General features: G+C 46.1%; 1 protein-coding gene across 2 annotated transcripts in view; it reads left to right on the forward strand.

Moving 5' to 3' along the window:
* mdfi (MyoD family inhibitor) overlaps nt 1–19,981 on the forward strand; it is a 40,579-nt gene extending 20,598 nt beyond the window's left edge. For both annotated transcript variants that reach the window (XM_014166829.3, XM_014166830.3), the window contains exons 3-4: nt 14,515–14,895; nt 15,040–19,981. In XM_014166829.3, coding sequence (XP_014022304.1) covers nt 14,515–14,895; nt 15,040–15,296 — 638 coding nt within the window. In that variant the 3' untranslated portion in view covers nt 15,297–19,981. The remainder of the gene's footprint in view (nt 1–14,514; nt 14,896–15,039) is intronic.
* Nucleotides 19,982–20,977: the final 996 nt, after the last annotated feature.

Here is a 20,977-nt window from a genome sequence, read left to right on the forward strand (position 1 = left end):
AGACACCTGAACAGCTTCTACCCCCAGGCCATAAGACACCTGAACAGCTTCTACCCCCAGGCCATAAGACACCTGAACAGCTTCTACCCCCAGGCCATAAGACACCTGAACAGCTTCTACCCCCAGGCCATAAGACACCTGAACAGTTCATCAAATGGCCACCTGGACTATTGCATTACATTTTTACTCACACTGACTCTATGCACACTGACTGGACTCTAGCCACACACTCACACATACTGCACTGACACTCCAACACATACACACACACACTACATACACTCACACACACAAAACACACACACATGCATATTGACTCTACACACACACTCACGCACATACACATTTTCACACATGCTTCTGCTACTGTGCTTATTATATATCCTGATTGTCACTTTACCCCTACCTACATATACATATTACCTCAACTATGTGAACTACACTACCTCGTACCCCAGCACATTGACTTGGTACCGGTACTCCTTGTATATAGCCTCATTATTGTTATTTTATTGTGTTACTATTTTCACATTTTTTGGGTGGAAATTTTACTTTTTAACTCTGCATTGTTGGGAATGGGTTCGTAAAGTAAGTATTTCATGGTAAAGTCTACACCAGCGCATGTTTTTATTTGACACACACACACACACACACACACACACACACACACACACACACACACACACACACACACACACACACACACACACACACACACAGAGCCTCTTCATCAGAGCAAGACCACTTTTCCTATTTACCCTAGTATGTTGTTTGGATGGCTTTGATATTTTCTTTGATATATATACTGAAACCTGTGGTTACGGACAAAGGCACCCATCTTTTCTGTAAAAGCGGAACTTTACAGTAGTGTTAAAGATGGCTTATAAAGCACTCTCAACGGCAGTTTGAGGGATTTTAAATATGTTGTTAAAAAAGTTGAAAATAACAGCTAGCAAGACACCTTGTTTTTTTTACAAACCACAGAGAAACAACTGTAGTCTAATCAGAATCAGGTTGTTTAAAGATACAGCCCTCTGTTCGCTCTACCCACAGACACATACTCTAAGTAGCTATTTTAACAGCATCTGTCTAACTCTAATGTAGTCCAATGTCATTCACCTTTCCTGTGTGTTTCTGATCAGAATAGGAGTGTTAGGGTCCAGATGAGAGAGAGGGCAACAAGACCTGGTCCATGGAAGTTTGGGTGTGTGGATTGTGTGGCTCATGTGAGAACTAGAGCAGTGAATGGGATAATGAATAGAGCTACAGTAGGTCAGAACTGCTGCTGTGCTGTGGTCACACTTAGCAGGCAGAGTCTGACTGGTTAGGAAAAGTATATATCTGACCCTCCCACGATATGGCACTGAGGGAGAGAGAGGAGGGGGAAGAGGGAGTTGGGAGAGAAGAGTGAGACAATGAGAAACCGAACTGAGGGGTGAGGACCAGACAGGAAAGGAAAGAGAGGACGGGTAGAGAATAGGACAGCGATTAGAGTAAATAAGCAGGGAAGGGGTGGTTGAGGCCTTTCACTGTGTGTGCGTGTGTGTGTGTGTGTGTGTGTGTGTGTGTGTGTGTGTGTGTGTGTGTGTGTGTGTGTGTGTGTGTGTGTGTGTGTGTGTGTGTGTGTGTGTGTGTGTGTGTGTGTGTGTGTGTGTGTGTCTCTCGGATGGCAGATCAAACCCAGCTGTCTCCCATTTGCCTAGGAATGAGTCTGCACCTCTCAGAGGCGTGTGTGTATGTAGTCCTGCATAATTACAGCTTCATCATAGACCGCCTGGCTCCAGTAAGGACATATAAAACACGTAAACTCACATACATTTAATGCAGTGTGTGTGTCCTCACATACACAAACACTGCAGGTTTCACAGGCATGCGCATAGACCCCTAAACAGTCCCACCGGGTTGGATTTTACTGTCTCCAGATGCACACACACACACACACACACACACACACACACACACACACACAATGATGCTCTCACTCACAGTCTGTTTGAGCCAGATGAGTAATTCTACAGTCTGTGAATAGCTTGGAGACATCAGTAGACCAGGCGTAGGCAACGCTGGTCCTGGAGGGCCGCAGGCACTTCATGTTCTTGATTAAACCCACCTGGAAAACCAGGTGTGTTGAATTTAGGCATTCACTGAACCGATCAATTAGCTGTGGAGCCTAGTTGGCCATGTGTTTGTTTGTTATATGTGGTCGTCTTAAGCCGTGTTCACATTGGCAATTTGAAGCGACTCAAATCCCCCCAAAAATGCTGATTCGAATCTGTTCTTTATCCTGGAGTCTGAACAGCCAAAAAGCACATGGAATCAGATATTTCAAGCAACATTTCAAAACATCTTCGTAGCTGGTTTGAAGTCAGATACCAATCTGATTCCTGGTTATGTGACTTGTGTCTGAACGGTCAAATCTGATTTATTTGCCTTCAAGTGGTTTTTAGACTGTTAGGGCTTAGCAGTTAAAAGTGTTGGGCCAGTAACCGAAAGGTCACTAGTTCGAATCCCAGAGCCAACTAGGTGAAAAATCTGTCAATGTGCCCTTGAGCAAGGCACTTAACTCTAATTGCTCCTGTAAGTCGTTCTGGGTAAGAGCCTCTGCTAAATTACTTAAATGTACATTTGGCATATCTTGTTGCTTGCTAGCTACTCTGACAGTTTGACAAGAACATGTGATAACTTGTTAATTGTTTAAAAACAAATGAGTGAATGTGCTAGAAAGCAAAATGGCTACCAAACTATCTAGTTGTCTGCTGTGGTTAGCCAAAAAGGACTTATTTTTAAAGTTGGATCATCTTATCCTTTGAGGCTTTAAAAGTGTTCTCACACTATGATTTTGTAAATTCATCCATGGCAGGTATTGTTGTCACCTTAGCCTGCTACACCACCAATCAGACTACACCACTGTGCACACACCTGTTGTTACTATGACAACTAGAGTAGCCCTGTCAGCTAATGACTGATGTCTAAACATGCACAAATCCCATTTGGTCATTTGTAACTTGCTGTTAGGACAGTCAATATTCCAAAAGGGATTTGAGCATTAAGGCCTCCAGTATGAACCAGGCTTAAGAGCACTGTACATTGGCAACTCTACCAAAGGCCAAATAAAGCAGCTTCAGTCAGTGACAAAATATTGCTGTTTCAGTTGTTCTCAGCAACTTGAGGAAACACTCATTAACTTCAGAAGAATTCAAGTATAACAGTTTCTATCTTTTTTTTCCTCATCTTCGTAAGGGTTTTGTGAATGTGTGTCTCCTTCCTCTCTCTCTCTCTCTCTCTGACAACACCTAGCAAGACCATTATCTGGGAGGGACACATGTCCGCACATATTGTATGCACATCTGTACACACACACACACACACACACACAACCACCCCATCACGCCGCACACGCACACTAAATGTTTGGGTTCCACTGGTGTTGTGAGTCACACTGTCTCGACCCTGAATGAACACACACAGCCCCAAGAAATAGGTCAGATACACACTCACATACATACACACGCACACACACTGACATACACACGCCTCTGAATTGAATTGTCAACAGAGGGAGTTAAGTGGGCTAGGTTCCGAATTGCTGCAGAACAGGTGTCTACATGCAACACACCACATGCTACAACCAAATGAAACACCTCTCTCTACTCTCCTACATTTGAGTATTTTTGGTCTGTTTGGTGGTAACTGTGATTGTTCGGGAGTCGCTATGACTACTGTAGGGAGGTGAGTCTGGCAGTATAGTTTTTGGCAGTCTCTCTTGGGCATCTGTGTGATGTATGAACCACGTATGAGTGATGTTTGAGTTATCATCATAGTTGATGTACAAATAGTGTTAAACCTTTACCTGGGTTAACAGTTAATAGTCAGAAGTGTTGGATTCTGGGGGTCACTGCAGTCAGGCCGGGGGGCCTCTCCTCTCTCCACCTAGGTGCATACGGGAAAGCAACCTGAGCTACTTCCTGACAATAACTCTTGGTTTCTGAGTTACCGCAAAATAACCACAGAATCTGTAATGATAGTGTGTTTGAGAGGCTGTGTCAGAGAGAGATTGGGTAATGCTAAGAGAGGGACTGGATTTAGGGTTATGGGGAGTTGGGGCGGGTAGTATTGAAATCCTAATGAAACAGGTTTCTGTGTGTGTGTGTAGGTCTGGATCCGACATTATTCTCTCTTTTATTTTATGTCCTCCATAAAACCATCTCCATACCCTGTGCTGCTGCCCAGCTCCATACCCTGTGCTGCTGCCCAGCTCCATACCCTGTGCTGCTGCCCAGCTCCATACCCTGTGCTGCTGCCCAGCTCCATACCCTGTGCTGCTGCCCAGCTCCATACCCTGTGCTGCGGCCCAGCCCCATACCCTGTTCTGCTGCCCAGCTCCATACCCTGTGATGCTGCCCAGTTCCATACCCTGTGATACTGCCCAGCTCCATACCCTGTGCTGCTGCCCAGCTCCATACCCTGTGCTGCTGCCCAGCTCCATACCCTGTGCTGCTGCCCAGCTCCATACCATGTGCTGCTGCCCAGCCTCATACCCTGTGCTTCTGCCCAGCTCCATACCCTGTGCTGCTGCCACAAGAGTTATGCAACTACGGACAAAATGTACAAGCCCCATCTCCTCCAGACCCCCTCTTTCACCTCCCTCCATCATCCCTATACCTCCATCCCCTTTATACCTTCCTCCTTCCCCCTATACCTCCATCCCCTTTATACCTCCCTCCATTCCCTATAACTACCTCCATCCCCTGATACCTCCCTCCATCTCCCTCCATCATCCCTATACCTCCATCCCCTTTATACCTCCCTCCATTCCCTATAACTACCTCCATCCCCTGATACCTCCCTCCATCATCCCTATACCTCCATCCCCTTTATACCTCCCTCCATTCCCTATAACTACCTCCATCCCCTGATAACTCCCTCCATCTCCCTATACCTCCCTCCATCCCTCTATACCTCCCTCCATCCCTCTATACCTCCCTCCATCTCCCTATACCTCCCTCCATCTCCCTGATACCTCCCTCATCCCTCTATACCTCCCTCCATCCCTCTATACCTCCCTCCATCTCCCTATACCTCCCTCCATACCCCTATACCTCCCTCCATCTCCCTATACCTCCCTCCAACTCCCTATACCTCCCTCCATCCCTCTATACCTTCCCTATAACGCCCTCCTTCCATCCCTTATACCTCCCTCCTTCAATCCCCTATACCTCCATACCCCTATACCTCCCTCCATCTCCCTATATCCCCCTCCATCCCTCCTAACCTCCCTCCATACCCCTATACCTCCCTCCTTCCCCCTATACCTCCCTCCATCCCTCTATACCTCCCTCCATCTCCCTATACCTCCCTCCATCCCTCTATACCTCCCTCCATCTCCCTATATCTCCCTATACCTCCCTCCATCCCTCCTAACCTCCCTCCATCTCCCTATACCTCCCTCCATCCCTCTATACCTCCCTCCTTCCCCCTATACCTCCCTCCATCTCCCTATACCTCCCTCCATCCCTCCTAACCTCCCTCCATCCCTCTATACCTCCCTCCATCTCCCTATACCTCCCTCCATCCCTCTATACCTCCCTCCATCTCCCTATACCTCCCTCCATCCCTCCCTCCTTCCCCCTATACCTCCCTCCATCCCTCTATACCTCCCTCCTTCCCCCTATACCTCCCTCCATCTCCCTATACCTCCCTCCTTCCCCTATACCTCCCTCCTTCCCCTATACCTCCCTCCATCTCCCTATACCTCCCTCCATCCCTCTATACCTCCCTCCATCTCCCTATACCTCCCTCCATCCCTCTATACCTCCCTCCATCTCCCTATACCTCCCTCCATCCCTCTATACCTCCCTCCATCTCCCTATACCTCCCTCCATCCCTCTATACCTCCCTCCATCTCCCTATACCTCCCTCCATCCCTCTATACCTCCCTCCTTCCCCCTATACCTCCCTCCATCCCTCTATACCTCCCTCCTTCCCCCGATACCTCCCTCCATCTCCCTATACCTCCCTCCATACCCCTATACCTCCCTCCATCCCTCTATACCTCCCTCCATCTCCCTATACCTCCCTCCATACCCCTATACCTCCCTCCATCCCTCTATACCTCCCTCCATCCCTCTATACCTCCCTCCATTAATCCCCTATACCTCCCTCCTTCCCCTATACCTCCCTCCTTCCATCCCCCTGCACCTCCCTCCATCCCCTATAACTCCCTCCTTCCATTCCTCTATACCTCCCTCCCTCTATTCCTCTATACCTCCCTCCCTCTATTCCCTTATACCTCCCTCCCTCCATACCCCTATACCTCCCACCATCTCCCTATACCTCCCTCCATCCCTCTATACCTCCCTCCATTAATCCCCTATACCTCCCTCCTTCTCCCTATACCTTCCTCCTTCCATCCCCCTGCACCTCCCTCCATCCCCTATAACTCCCTCCTTCCATTCCTCTATACCTCCCTCCCTCTATTCTTCTATACCTCCCTCCCTCTATTCCCCTATACCTCTCTCCCTCTATTCCCCTATACCTCCCTCCCTCCATACCCCTATACGTCCCACCATTCCCTATACCGCCCTCCTTACATCCCTTATACCTCCCTCCTTCAATCCCCTATACCTCCATACCCCTATACCTCCCTCCTTCAATCCCATATACCTCCATCCCTCCATCCTCTATTCCTCCTTCCTTCCATTCCCCTATACCTCCTTCCTTCCATTCCCCTATATTTTCTCCTTCCATCCCATATACCTCCCACTATACCTCCATCCCCCTATACCTCCCTCCTTCCATTCCCCTATACCTCCCTCCATCCCCCTATACCTCCCTCCATCCCCTATACTGCCCTCCTTCCATTACCTTATACCTCTCTCTCTCCATCCCCCTATACCTCTCTCCATCCGTCCTATAACTCCCTCCATCCCCCTATACCTCCCTCATTCCCCATACCTCCCTCATCCCCCTCTACCTCCCTCCTTCCATTCCCCTATACCTCCCTCCATCCCCCTATACCTCCCTCCATCCCCTATACTGCCCTCCTTCCATTACCTTATACCTCTCTCTCTCCATCCCCCTATACCTCTCTCCATCCGTCCTATAACTCCCTCCATCCCCCTATACCTCCCTCATTCCCCATACCTCCCTCATCCCCCTCTACCTCCCTCCTTCCATTCCCCTATACCTCCCTCCACCCCATACCTCCCTCATCCCCCGATACCTCCCTCCTTCCAACCCTCCTCCCGCTCCAGTTAAATGTTGCCCGTAGGTATAGCGTTCCCTCCCCCAATCCCAACCTTAATCATTAGAGACAATGTAAAACTGACCTAAGATCAGCATCTGCAAGCAACTTCATCCAACTCGACCTTCCTCCCTCCCTCTCATCCTCCTTTCCTCCCTTCATCCTTCCCTCCCTCCTTTCCTAACTCCTTTCCTCCCCACTCCCATCCTCCTTTCCTCCCATCCTCCCGCTGTTACGTCTGGTTTTCTTTGTTGATGCAGATGGCTTGTGTGTGTGACTGGGGCTCGTACTGCGTGTGCATGTTTGTGTGTGAGTGTGTGCATACATTTGGAAGTCGTACAGTTGTATCATCAGCACCCTACAGGAACACTGTGACTAACTTTATAGACCCCCTCACTCTGCTACAACCACATCAATATGGCCTGTACACTGATTATGAAATAGGAAATAGTGGCTCTTGCTGCTACTAGATGACTATGGTTTGTGTGTGCGCGGTGATGTCATGATGTAAAGGACATGTGTAGATGAAAACAGAAGCGTGATTGCATTCTGCAGCCCAGATGCTCTGTCTCGCAGTGATGACATCATGGTTGTAGCATGTGTCTGGCGCTGGGCCTCTGACAAGCTGTCTGAGAACAATGTGCAGAGAGAGCTGTTAGAGTGTGTGTGTGTGCTGTTGTGTGTGCTGTGCAACATGTGTTTGGTAGTTGGGTCGTGTGTTTCTGTTTCTCTAGCACATTGATTCAATAAAGCGGCCTCATAGTTGATACACGTCATTGACACTGTCAGTGGCTTAAGCCGACATCACAGTCCTATACAGACTGGCAGTAAGAAGCTCTGAATAAGTGAGTGTTGGTTACACAATTCTAACTCATGATACATCCTCCTTTGGGCTCTCCTGTTTTTCTGGGAGTCTTAAAATAAGCTCTGTTAGTCATTTGTCAGTTCTGAGTAAGAGAAGGATGCTAGAGAGAGATGGAGGAAGGGTGTGTGTTTGGGGGTTGGTAACTGGGTGAAAGGCTGTCTGACTCTTGACTGATCTTTACTTGGAGGGCCTTCTGTTTCCATCCAAACCTCAGTTCTTCTCCTGCTCCTACAGGTGGTCGTCACTAGTAATCACAGCCACAAAGTATTAAACCCTGCCTATTTCTACAGTTTCTCTTCTTAAAATCTTATTTTAACCTTAACCCTAACCTTAACCACACTGCTAACCATATGACTAACTCTAATACATTTTTTTTTTTAAAAGCAACAATTTTTTCATGAATATTTACGATATAGACAATTTTGACTTTGTGGCTGTGGTAACTAGTGACAACCCTGTCACACTGATCACCATCACCACCACTCTCACTGTTAGTCAGAGTCCAGTGCTCTGTCAAACCCCTCAGTCACACTCTCTCACTCACTTTCTCTGGCACCACAATGAAACACAGAGAGTTAAGGACCCACTGGGATTCATGACTCATTTGTACAACTTCTGCCAACTCCATACAGTCAATAGCAATATTTAGTGAACTATTTTGTTTTTAGCTTTGTAAGGCGTACAATCACGCAAAGACAACACTGCCGTGGAAAGGCTGAGTAGGCAGCTTGGTGAGATACGTATGATGCTGGGATCATTAAAGGGGATGTGAACTGGGTTAGCGTGTTGCCGGTGTGAAATGTAACAGGATCGTGACACAATGCCTTTAATTACACACCAGTCTGTGATGAATCTCTCCTCTTCCTCATCCTCCTCTTTCTCCTGGAGGCCTCGGACCTGAAGGTGACACACACGCACACACACACAAAGGGCCTGGAAAGAGTACATCATCTCTGTTGCACGATACCATTTGTCACCGACAGTGAACCCCAACTTAACCTCTGACCCATTCTTTCCCCTTCCCACTCTCCTCTGTGTTAAATTTCATGTTTCCCCTTCCCACTCTCCTCTGTGTTAAATTTCATGTTTCCCCTTCCCACTCTCCTCTGTGTTAAATTTCATGTTTCCCCTTCCCACTCTCCTCTGTGTTAAATTTCATGTTTCCCCTTCCCACTCTCCTCTGTGTTAAATTTCATGTTTCCCCTTCCCACTCTCCTCTGTGTTAACTTTCATGTTTCCCCTTCCCACTCTCCTCTGTGTTAAATTTCATGTTTCCCCTTCCCACTCTCCTCTGTGTTAACGTTCATGTTTCCCCTTCCCACTCTCCTCTGTGTTAAATTTTATGTTTCCCCTTCCCACTCTCCTCTGTGTTAACTTTCATGTTTCCCCTTCCCACTCTCCTCTGTGTTAAATTTAATGTTTCCCCTTCCCACTCTCCTCTGTGTTAAATTTCATGTTTCCCCTTCCCACTCTCCTCTGTGTTAACTTTCATGTTTCCCCTTCCCACTCTCCTCTGTGTTAAATTTCATGTTTCCCCTTCCCACTCTCCTCTGTGTTAAATTTCATGTTTCCCCTTCCCACTCTCCTCTGTGTTAACTTTCATGTTTCCCCTTCCCACTCTCCTCTGTGTTAACGTTCATGTTTCCCCTTCCCACTCTCCTCTGTGTTAAATGTTATGTTTCCCCTTCCCACTCTCCTCTGTGTTAAATTTCATGTTTCCCCTTCCCACTCTCCTCTGTGTTAACTTTCATGTTTCCCCTTCCCACTCTCCTCTGTGTTAACGTTCATGTTTCCCCTTCCCACTCTCCTCTGTGTTAAATGTTATGTTTCCCCTTCCCACTCTCCTCTGTGTCAACTTTCATGTTTCCCCTTCCCACTCCCTACTGTGTTAACTTTCATGTTTCCCCTTCCCACTCTCCTCTGTGTTAACTTTCATGTTTCCCCTTCCCACTCTCCTCTGTGTTAACTTTCATGGTTTCCCTTTCCTTCTCTCCTCTCCCCCACTTCCTTAATTCCCTGTGTTTACCCCAATCTCCTAGTTAAGTAGAGCTTTTATCCTAAATCACTGTTCATCCTACCTCCCTCAGCCTTCATTTCCCACTCACAACACTCTACTTAGGGAAATAGGCTGCACTTCCTTCAGAATTCCACCCTTTAGGAATACCACACTTTGCTATTCCGAGATTAGATTCCCCATCCCTATGGATTGTGATTGAAATGAGCTGAATCAGACATTGGACTATGGGGTCACATTGTTTTTGGTGGGTTACCGTCCAGCCCCCAAGTCCCATTGGTGATGAAAGAGGTGAATGAGGTGACAGTGGAAGGACAAGGTAAAGCCCTACATTGTTATTAGCTGTGATCCCTGGTCAAGGTGCTAGGTATCACTCAGGTGTTCCTGTTCTAAATGTAGGAAGGAAGCACAATGGTCCAGGACCCTCACAGCTCTGATCTAGTTCAGATGGCCTGGTCTGAGCAGCTAAGCTGGCACAAACAGCACTCTGTTCACTGTCTACTGCTCAGACTGCTGAGTCACTGACAAAGGGAGGGAGGGAGGGCGAGGGGAAGGAGAGGAGAAGGGAGGAAAGAGAGAGGTAGGAGAGGAAGAGGGGAGGAGGGAGGTTGGAAAGATAGAGGGGTGCAGTGATCAGCAGTAATCATAGCCTTTCGCTAGAGGCCAGTGTCTTGGGAGGAGGCTGACAGAAGGAGAGGTGAAGGGGAGGTAGGGAGGTAGTGGGAGGAGAGCGATTTAGAGAGAGGGGGAGGAGATGAGAAGAGAGGTTGGCTGTCTGTAGGGTAATGGGAGGTGAGCGGATGGAGGAATTTAGGGAGAGAGGTGGGGGGGGTGAGCTGTCAGCAGACTGTGAGTCACACTCTCTCAAGCCAGACATACCACACTCCCATCGCTACAGGCAACAGGCTGGGCCTACACTGGGCCTTTCACTCTCTCAGCTCTCTCTCTCTCTCAGCTGTCTCTCAGCTCTCTCTCTCTCTCTCTCTCAGCTCTCTCTTTCTCTCAGCTGTCTCTCAGCTCTCTCTCTCTCTCAGCTCTCTCTTTCTCTCAGCTCTCTGTCAGCTCTCTCTCTCTCTCTCTCTCAGCTGTCTCTCAGCTGTCTCTCAGCTCTCTCTCACTCAGCTGTCTCTCAGCTCTCTCTCACTCAGCTGTCTCTCAGCTCTCTCTCACTCTCAGCTGTCTCTCAGCTCTCTCTCACTCAGCTGTCTCTCAGCTCTCTCTCACTCTCAGCTGTCTCTCAGCTCTCTCTCTCTCAGCTGTCTCTCAGCTGTCTCTCAGCTCTCTCTCACTCTCAGCTGTCTCTCAGCTCTCTCTCAGCTGTCTCTCAGCTCTCTCTCTCAGCTGTCTCTCAGCTCTCTCTCACTCTCAGCTGTCTCTCAGCTCTCTCTCTCAGCTCTCTCTCAGCTGTCTCTCTCTCTCAGCTGTCTCTCAGTTCTCTCTCTCTCTCAGCTGTCTCTCAGCTCTCTCTCAGCTGTCTCTCAGCTCTCTCTCTCTCAGCCATCTCTCTCTCTCTCAGCTCTCTCTCTCTCAGCTCTCTCTCAGCTCTCTCTCTCTCTCAGCTGTCTCTCTCTCTCTCAGCTGTCTCTCAGCTCTCTCTCTCTCAGCTGTCTCTCTCTCTCAGCTGTCTCTCAGCTCTCTCTCTCAGCTCACTCTCAGCTGTCTCTCTCTCTCAGCTGTCTCTCAGCTGTCTCTCTCTCAGCTCTCTCTCAGCTCTCTCTCTCAGCTCACTCTCAGCTGTCTCTCTCTCAGCTGTCTCTCAGCTCTCTCTCAGCTCTCGCTCTCAGCTGTCTCTCAGTTCTCTATCTCAACTCTCTTTGTCTGTCATTCTCTCTCTCACACCAATTTTCTCTCTTGCACACATTCTTGCACTTTCAGGCCTAGGCTGGTCCTACACTTTCAGGCCTAGGCTGGTCCTACACTTTCAGGCCTAGGCTGGTCCTACACTTTCAGGCCTAGGCTGGTCCAACCCTTTTGCACAGTAAAATATCTCCTCTCCTCACTCTCACCCCCCTTCTCCCTCTCTCTGTTCTTCCTCCCCCTCTCCTTTCCTTCAGTCTGTGGTGTGCCAGTCTCATCATGTTAAGCCCACAGTCATTTAGCTGTTTATTTGTTCTTATTTTTAACTATGAACTGCTGAATCATTGTGTTTCTATGTGGCACGCCCTTACATCACTCCTGAACCAAAATAGACAAGAGCCAAAGCTAAGGGGTGTATATCCGTAGAGCAGATCTCTCTCACCCTCCCTCACACACACTCTCCTCTGCATCTCTATCTCATGAACACACACCCCACTCTCTCTCTGTCTCTCTCTCTGTGCACACACACACACACACACACACACACACACACACACACACACACACACACACACACACACACACACACACACACACACACACACACACACACACACACACACACACACACACACACACCCTCCAAACCGACTGACACACACATGCAAAGGGAGAAGGGTGAATGAACTCTCATACCACTCTAAATAATATCAAGACATTTCACTCTCTCTGTTCAGTTTGATGTTACTCCTCTCTCCATTTCCAGCAATATATATTTTTTTAAATCCAATGGAATTCAGTAAACAAACAATATTGTGCTCCTGCTGATGTTGTCTTTACCAACCAAAGGAATGCTCTGTTAACCAGACATGTACCACATAGAGAATGACTACAGTAGCAGAGAGATGTGGGGTAAAGGCCTGGCATCGCTCTGTGTGGTTTCACTAAAACTGACTATGATTAGGGTTGGTGGCTGCAATTGTGGCTCTGTAATTGTGCGTGTGCGTTCTCTCTCTTCTCTCGACAAAACCAAACCCTTATACTGTATTGTACTGTAATTGTGGAAATATGAGTGGTTAAAGTGAGAGACCGGGGGAAACAGAGAGGGTGAGACAAACAGAGAGGGAAAGGTGTAAGAAAGGAGACAATGCAGCCGAGCAGGTATTGACTTTTGACATTCTTCATAAGAGAAAGATATGTTTTCCTGTGACTGCTGACCCCCCCCCACTGCCAGACATCTGGAGTGAGGTTAGAAAATGCTGAATCATACTTGATTGGTGGTGTGAACCCGGCCAGGCCAATCACAACCGTCCTAGCATGGTTATCTGTCTCTGAACGATTATCTAATGTTGTTTCACTGCATCTCAGCCCCCGGTATGTGTGTGTGTGTGTGAGTGTTTCTCTCAGGACATCCTGTAGTGGTATTCTACCCTGTGATGTTACACCTCTCTCCATCTGTGTGTTCAGGTCTAGAAAATATTTAGGGCCTCGATAGGATGGTATTAAATATTATCATAATATATAAAAACCAGGGTTCCATTTTAGCCCTCCCTCTTTTTTAGGGCCTCTGTTTGGTTTGGCAGAGGAGGTCTGCTTTTCACCACGTTGTTCTTTCTCTCAGTGTAATTAGTATTTGGTGGTGCTCAGAGTAAAATATGTTGGCCAGCCAAGATCAACCCTGGTCTGACTTAGAGGAGGAACAGTACAGGGTTTGTAGGCTGTAAACACCCTGGGCCTGGGCTGAGGCTGTCTGTGTGTCTGTGTGTGTCTGTGTGTGTCTGTGTGTGTGTGTGTGTGTGTGTGTGTGTGTGTGTGTGTGTGTGTGTGTGTGTGTGTGTGTGTGTGTGTGTGTGTGTGTGTGTGTGTGTGTGTGTGTGTGTGTGTGTGTGTGTAATATATATAAGTTGGTGGGAGAAACTTGTCTTGGACAACACATCATTTCAGATAATCCCCTTAAGAAATAGGCCTAAACTTGGGCCAACTATATATATATGCGTAAATGTGTGTAGCCTACATTTCATACTGTGAAGAGAGAGAACCAGGCCATTTCAGCCTCTCTGTCCACATAAATCAAAGACTTAAAACTAGCAACCAGATATGCATCATAGTCACGAGTTACATATTAATGTATGGTGCACCTAGCAATGTGCAGCTGGCGTTAGTAGACCATGAAGCACCAATTGTCCTTGGTAAATTATTTTAATAGATTCTTGAGTTTGTCAAACTGGATTGAGTTGGCCCAAGTTTAGGCCTATTTCTTAAGGGGATTATCTGAAATGATGTGTTGTCCAAGACAAGTTTCTCCCACCAACTTGTGTTTCAGCCCTGGCAGTGAGAGGTGAGGACAGGACAGGAGGAGAGAGGAGGGGAGAAGAAGAGAGGAGAAAAAGAGGCGAGGAGGAGCGTAGAGTGTCTGGAGGTTGTTGTGTAAGCGTCTAGATGAGCAGGGTCAGAAGACAGCACAGTACACATGGCCCTTCCCAGGAACCGTTGGGGCATGCTGTATCAATGACTACGTTTCCCATGTGTCCCACAGTTACAATGAAAGCAACTATTTACATTTTTTTTCTTTTTTTTCTTTGTTCCTGTCCTCAGGTCAACCCCAGACTCGATCCCCCCCCATACATCCCACCCAGCCTTGCCTAACTCAGCCCACCAGCCAGCTACGCAACGGAGCCAAGCCCCACACACACACCCCGCACACACAAGGCCCGCACTGCACACACGCCACCAACACACATGCCCCGCACACACATGCCTCTCACCCCAATGGAGTGAGGAATGGAGGGCTCCATGATCGGCTGGCCCCCGGCTCCCTACCCAGGGCGACCTCTTCCTCCTCCTCGTCTTCCTCATCGGGGACGAAGAACCCTAAGAAGCTCCAGTCCAACCCCTCCATCACCTCTCAGAGCAGCAAGAGGAGCAAGAGCTCCTCCAAGAGCAACAGCTCCCAGATACCTACAGAGGCACAGGATGGTGAGGAGCTACCTACTTCTGTCCATCTCACTGTAGTACCCCACCTCTCCTCTCTCTTCCATCTCTCCCTCTTCTCAAAACACTATGCATTGTAATCAACTACCAGGTCAAATAAATATGAATAACTCTCCTTCTCTCCCTCAGACTGTTGTGTTCACTGTATCCTGGCCTGTCTGTTCTGTGAGTTCCTGACTCTGTGTAACATCGTGTTGGACTGTGCCACCTGTGGTTCGTGTGCGGGGGACGACTCGGCGTGTTTCTGCTGCTGCTGTGCCTCTGAGGAGTGTGGCGACTGTGAACTGCCGTGTGACATGGACTGTGGGATCATCGACGCGTGCTGCGAGTCTGCAGACTGCCTGGAGATCTGTATGGAGTGCTGCGGCCTCTGTTTCTCCTCCTGAGCCTTTCAAACTGCACAGGGCGATAAATATATATATATATATATATCTCTCACACACTGACACAGCTCAGGCTCAGTCAGGGATACTGTATATAATGACAAGATGGTCTTGTCTCCACCCTAACAATGGGAGTCATTGTCCCAAAGGCAGGCGGTCTGCTTATCGCTTCACCTCTTCCTCTCTGGCTCAGTAGAGAGGACAGTGAAGGGGCATGATCATTGGTCAATGTAAGGACATATCATTGACTTTGACCAAGGTAGAGGGCTGACATTGTTCAATGTTATGGACAATCCATTGGAATTGACCAATCAAAGGACAGGGACGACTCTTTGGCTTCTCCTGCTCACCTCTGTGTTGCTTGTCGGTTTACTAAGGAGGACTATGGATATCTCTCATTGTTATGCAGATGTTTTGCTTAGAGCCCGACCGATATGGGATTTTTGGGTCTGATAACGATAGGAGGGAGGCAAAGTCACTGATTTACTGATATATCAGCCAATATATTGTTTTTAGAGGTGGAATGAAAAACACTTTTTTTAGAGGTGGAATGAAAAATACTTTTTTTACACAAATTGTGCTCCAAAGGATTAACGGATACTCTAAATGATAATTTCTTAACAAAATATTAAAATAAACATTATTTAAGATATCCACAAAAAAAGTAACTGTATCCTCTATAAATACAACAGTAAAACTTGTTTAGTGTCCCTTCTTAGACAAATCTTTAAGTTGTACCCATCTATGGCAGTGGATAAGAAGTATGCAAAAGTGCTTGTGTTAAACCACCACAAGGTTGAATGAATTAAACTTAGTCTCAAAGTATATCTGAAACTGCACTGTTCACAAATAAGCATTGAAATGCAGTAACATGCCGTTCGTAATGTCACCACTAGGTGTCAGCGTTTGTCTTGAGTAGATTTACCACAGTGTCTACAACAGTCAAAGGTCATGTAAACAAACACTTTATGGCAACCTTGCAATGAGAGTAGAATATGACAAGCACAAGCTAGCTGTTCATTACAGAAACCATATCTACATCACTGTTATTTAATACAAAATATGTTGGCTGTAAATTTCAACTGCAAATGGCATGCGCTGATGACTAAAAACATTTATGCAGGCAAATGCTTGCCGCACTTGTTTTAGTCACACGTTCTCATTTAGCTAGCTAGCTAGAGTTATCTCATCATGAATGCAAGCACATGGCCTGCTTTTTGCAGATTGCATATTTCGGAAAACAAACTAAATAAGCCCACTAGCTAATAGAATAGGCCCAGACAGTAACAGTGTTCTTTTTGTATCAAGAATGATTGTTCACTTTGGCGCTAGTCCAGTGTTGCACATAAGTAGCATAGATTGCTAGCTAGCAAAGCTAACTACCTTGCTGGCTAGATAGCTGAGCTTACGTTAACTAAGTGAGAATGTGATGAGGACAGGGCTTGCTTGGTGAAGTGTACTTTTGATTATATACTTATTCAAATACGCTGGCTGTGGCAAGCTACTCACCGTCTAACCACCATGCCTATTCTCTCACGTTGTGACCTAGGCCTGAATGATGTTCAATGAGCAGCTCATAGAGCGCCCTCTTCAGGCAAACATTAACCATTAAAAAAATGATCACAAACGAGCAGACGTATTTGTTTATTCTATGTATATAATATCTGCGCTTTATCTGTGTAATAAAGACCGATACAAATCTTTCTGTTAAAGGCTAATATCGGTCAACTGATTTATCAGTTGGGCTCTAGTTTTTCTACTGTATGGTCGCTGTGCTCCAGCGATGGTTCTGGACGGCTTCTCTCTCTGGACTGTTCCTTTGGACCCTCAGTGAGCCATCTCTTATTACAGCAGAACACCCTGTGTCTCCAGAGGCTCAGCAGCACAATGACTGGCTCTCTCCATGCATGAGAATGACCTCAAAGGCAAATGAGAAAATGGCTCCATTTAACAGGATTTTTGTGTTTCTGTAGATAAGACTGCAGAGTAATGGGAAAATGGTCGCTCAGATCTGAGCAGCACTCTAGTTTGTCCTTGGCAAGGTTAAAGTCTTCCAGTTTTAGTGCTAACCATTTCTTTCTCAACGTGCACAGTCCATGTGGAGGGTCTGTCTACTGCGGTTGTCCTGTCAGAGTTGCTGGGACTGGGAGTAGAGGGCTCAGCAACAAACCAATGGAAATGGGTCAACAATGCTACAGACATTTTGTTCCATAGCCCAGCATTAGCACATCTAATTCAGCTAATCAAGATATTGATTTTTAGTTGATGATTTGAATCAGGTGGGTTAGTGCTGGGCTGAATGAAAGTCTGCACACCCTTTGACTCTCGAAGATCAGGAGTGAAGAACACTGATCACTACAGTAGAGTCCAGTGTTTGTCCATGACCCGTAGGTGCGTTGTAGACAGACCTAGCAAAGGACACATCCTCCATCTTACTCAAACATGTGAAAGGAGAGCTCTTTCTCTTAGGGCTTTCCTCTTTCTGTGATTTTATTTTGAATCTTAACCATATTGTCTGGATATTTTGAATGATTTCCATGTTGTGCTGTAAACAGATTTCAGATCTAACAGATAGACTGGAAGAGATCATTCAAACTCTCAATGCCTTTACCTGATATCTGTCATTCTCTTGTACTGTACTGTATTTGAACGGAAGGCCTCCACTTTACTCCAGGCCTGGATTGTCTCTCCTCACTACAAAAATGATATTAATCCATCTTATTTTATGTTGATTTTTAAAAAAAAATATTTGCATTTCTCTTCCAATATGAAAATTACATTTCTATGTTATCCGTTCCAACCTCGCTCCCTGTAAAGCAGTAGTTCTTCAAAATGTTATTTTATTCCCAGACTTAAAATATCTGGGGATATTATGCTAAGTAATTTAAATGGTACGTAGATTAGTTTTATGATAATAGAATAGGTCCTGCAAACTCAAACACTACAACACATACCCCTTTCTGCCCAGCAACTCATATGCAAATTGTACTAAATCATGTGTTTATATTGAACATCCTGTGGATCCTGATTGCTCTGATCTGGCACGGTGTGGATCCTGATTGCTCTGATCTGGCACGGTGTGGATCCTGATTGCTCTGATCTGGCACGGTGTGGATCCTGATTGCTCTGATCTGGCACGGTGTGGATCCTGATTGCTCTGATCTGGCACGGTGTGGATCCTCGCATGACTGTGTGAGTTCTCTCATACCAAAGAAAATAGTTTTGTAGCTTAGCCTGTGCCGAGTCTCCAACATCTGGATGTTCTGGTTTTCAGGGAAAATGGAAATAGAGCCTGTGATGCTATTCCACTTTTGGACGTTAACAAGGTGACTTTCCATCTTAACTCCTCCTCCACATTTACTGGATTGGTTGAACAGTGCAGAAGATAAACTTTTTTTCTTCTCGTCAAGACCAGTATGTAGGGGATCTAGTTTCAGACGTTTATTTTACTCCTGCTACGTCAGGTTTGTTGTAGATACATCTTTATCTATGGATCCTATATTCTGTAGATGGTTTTCAGCTTGGTTTTAGGGTATCATTTGGCTTATCAAACTAGCCTCTTGCTTTTATTGATTCCAAGGGCTTGCAGACTTGTTTTACTGGGTGCACCTGCTAATGAAAGATATGCCTTACTTGGAATACTAGCAATCTCTCATAAGAGGGCTATCTATCTGTACCTCTACACGGTGCCTGAGGTAAAATTGAATAGTTGCATTAAGATTTTATCCCTGATTATGAATTATGTAGAGAGAGAGGCGTTGTGATATTGTACATCCAATCAATGTTTGGTAAAGTCCTGGAAATATGCCTAGTCCTAACTATGTAGGGGTTTTTCATGGAAAAAAATGTAAATCAGAAGTGTGAATTTGAGAGATAGATGAAGCCATAATGATATTTGTTGTCTTGGATGCTGAATCTGTCGTAGGGTAAAGTGGACCAAGACGCAGCGGGGAAATGTGCACTCTTCTTTTATTAATCAGACAAAGAAGGTGAACCAAAACAAACACAACAAAAAAAACACAACGACTAATAACAGGCCAGTAAGGCAACAAAGCTATGCCCAGCACAATCTCCCACAAAACACTAAAACCAACACATACCTATATATAGGACCCTCAATCAGAGGCAACTAGAAAACACCTGCCTCCAATTGAGAGTCCCCAAATTAACTAAACATAGAAATACAAAGAACTAGACTAAACATAGAAATACATTAACATAGACCAGTGCCCAAAACCCGTAATAATAAATCAAACACACCACTAAACACACAACCACCCCGAACCACATAAAACAAATACCCCCTGCCACGTCCTGACCAAACTACAATAACAAATAACCCCTATTACTGGTCAGGACGTGACAGAATCAAACAGGAACACAAGTTGTGGTGTTTATACTCAAAATAGTACAGAGACAACTGAAAAATAAATCAACTTGATAATGTCCAGATGAACAATTACTTTCTGCATTCCCTAACAGTGCAAGGTACCTTTCCAGTGCAATCTCTCATTTTTTTATTTAAAAAAAAACAACATTTTATCAAATGTGCCTTCAAACATCTCATGGATATAAACTGTAATGTTAGCCTGCTCTGGTGAAAGCAGTCAATTCAAGCATTATGTCCAATACATGTGTGTAGTGTTTACCCAGTGCTGTGTGTAATAAAATGACTGTGTAAGAAGTGACCCGTGGTGCCTATTCCTTTTATCAGGTATGGATGCCCTCTATGTAGCTACTGTTATGTCCAAGAAGTGCTCATCCAAAGTAACAAAGACTACTTTTATCTGTTTTTCTCAGATTGACATTGTGAGGTGGTGCCTCCTGTACACAGAGCAGACGGCCAAGATGGACTCTTTGATGTTGTTGATATGCAGTGAAGGCTCTCAGTGCTTAAATGGCTCTGCTCTGAACAGACTGAAGTCTCCTTAAAACAGACACAGGAATAATGAAACCAATCAGGAATATACTGTATATGACAAAAGGTATTGAGTAATTTTAATAGGCAAGTAAATCTTCAGATTTGTACCAGTTTGTTGAGTATCTATAGCTGTACATGCACTACAATATTGGGTAGCACTTTGATGGTCCAGATACAGTATGTCCTCATATCGTATCCATTCTCCCTGTTTTCCCCATAACCATGTCTTAGCACAGTTCTGTACACCTCCTCCATTCCTTGTCTTGGTAGAGAAAACAGAGCAACAACTGGCCTCATGCAGAACAGAGCACTTTAATATGCTTTTTAAAGGTCTGCCAAAGTCGTTGAGCAGGAATGCCTGTTTGGGCCAATGCATCAATGTGTGTAGAAACACTGGGACTTTTTTCTGTTTGAGATCTCCCCCCTCGCTTTCTCTCTGTTTCTCCACTCGTTCTATCCCCCTCTCATACTTCTCTCCTACCTACTCTCTCCCCCTCTGTATACTATACCCACATAGATAATCACAGATGTGAATAGATGTTAAGAGTGGTGTGTGTGTACAGTGCACAGTTCCCCAGCCTGTCCGTCCCACAGTGTGTAGAGGTCAGAGATAACGGGGCCAGTGTGTAGAGGTCAGAGATAACAGGGCCAGTGTGTAGAGAGGTCAGAGATAACGGGGCCAGTGTGTAGAGGTCAGAGATAACAGGGCCAGTGTGTAGAGGTCAGAGATAACGGGGCCAGTGTGTAGAGAGGTCAGAGATAA

The sequence above is a fragment of the Salmo salar genome, chromosome 22, assembly GCF_965601325.2.
Source record: "Salmo salar chromosome 22, fSalSal1, whole genome shotgun sequence".
In the NCBI taxonomy this organism is placed as follows: domain Eukaryota; kingdom Metazoa; phylum Chordata; class Actinopteri; order Salmoniformes; family Salmonidae; genus Salmo; species Salmo salar.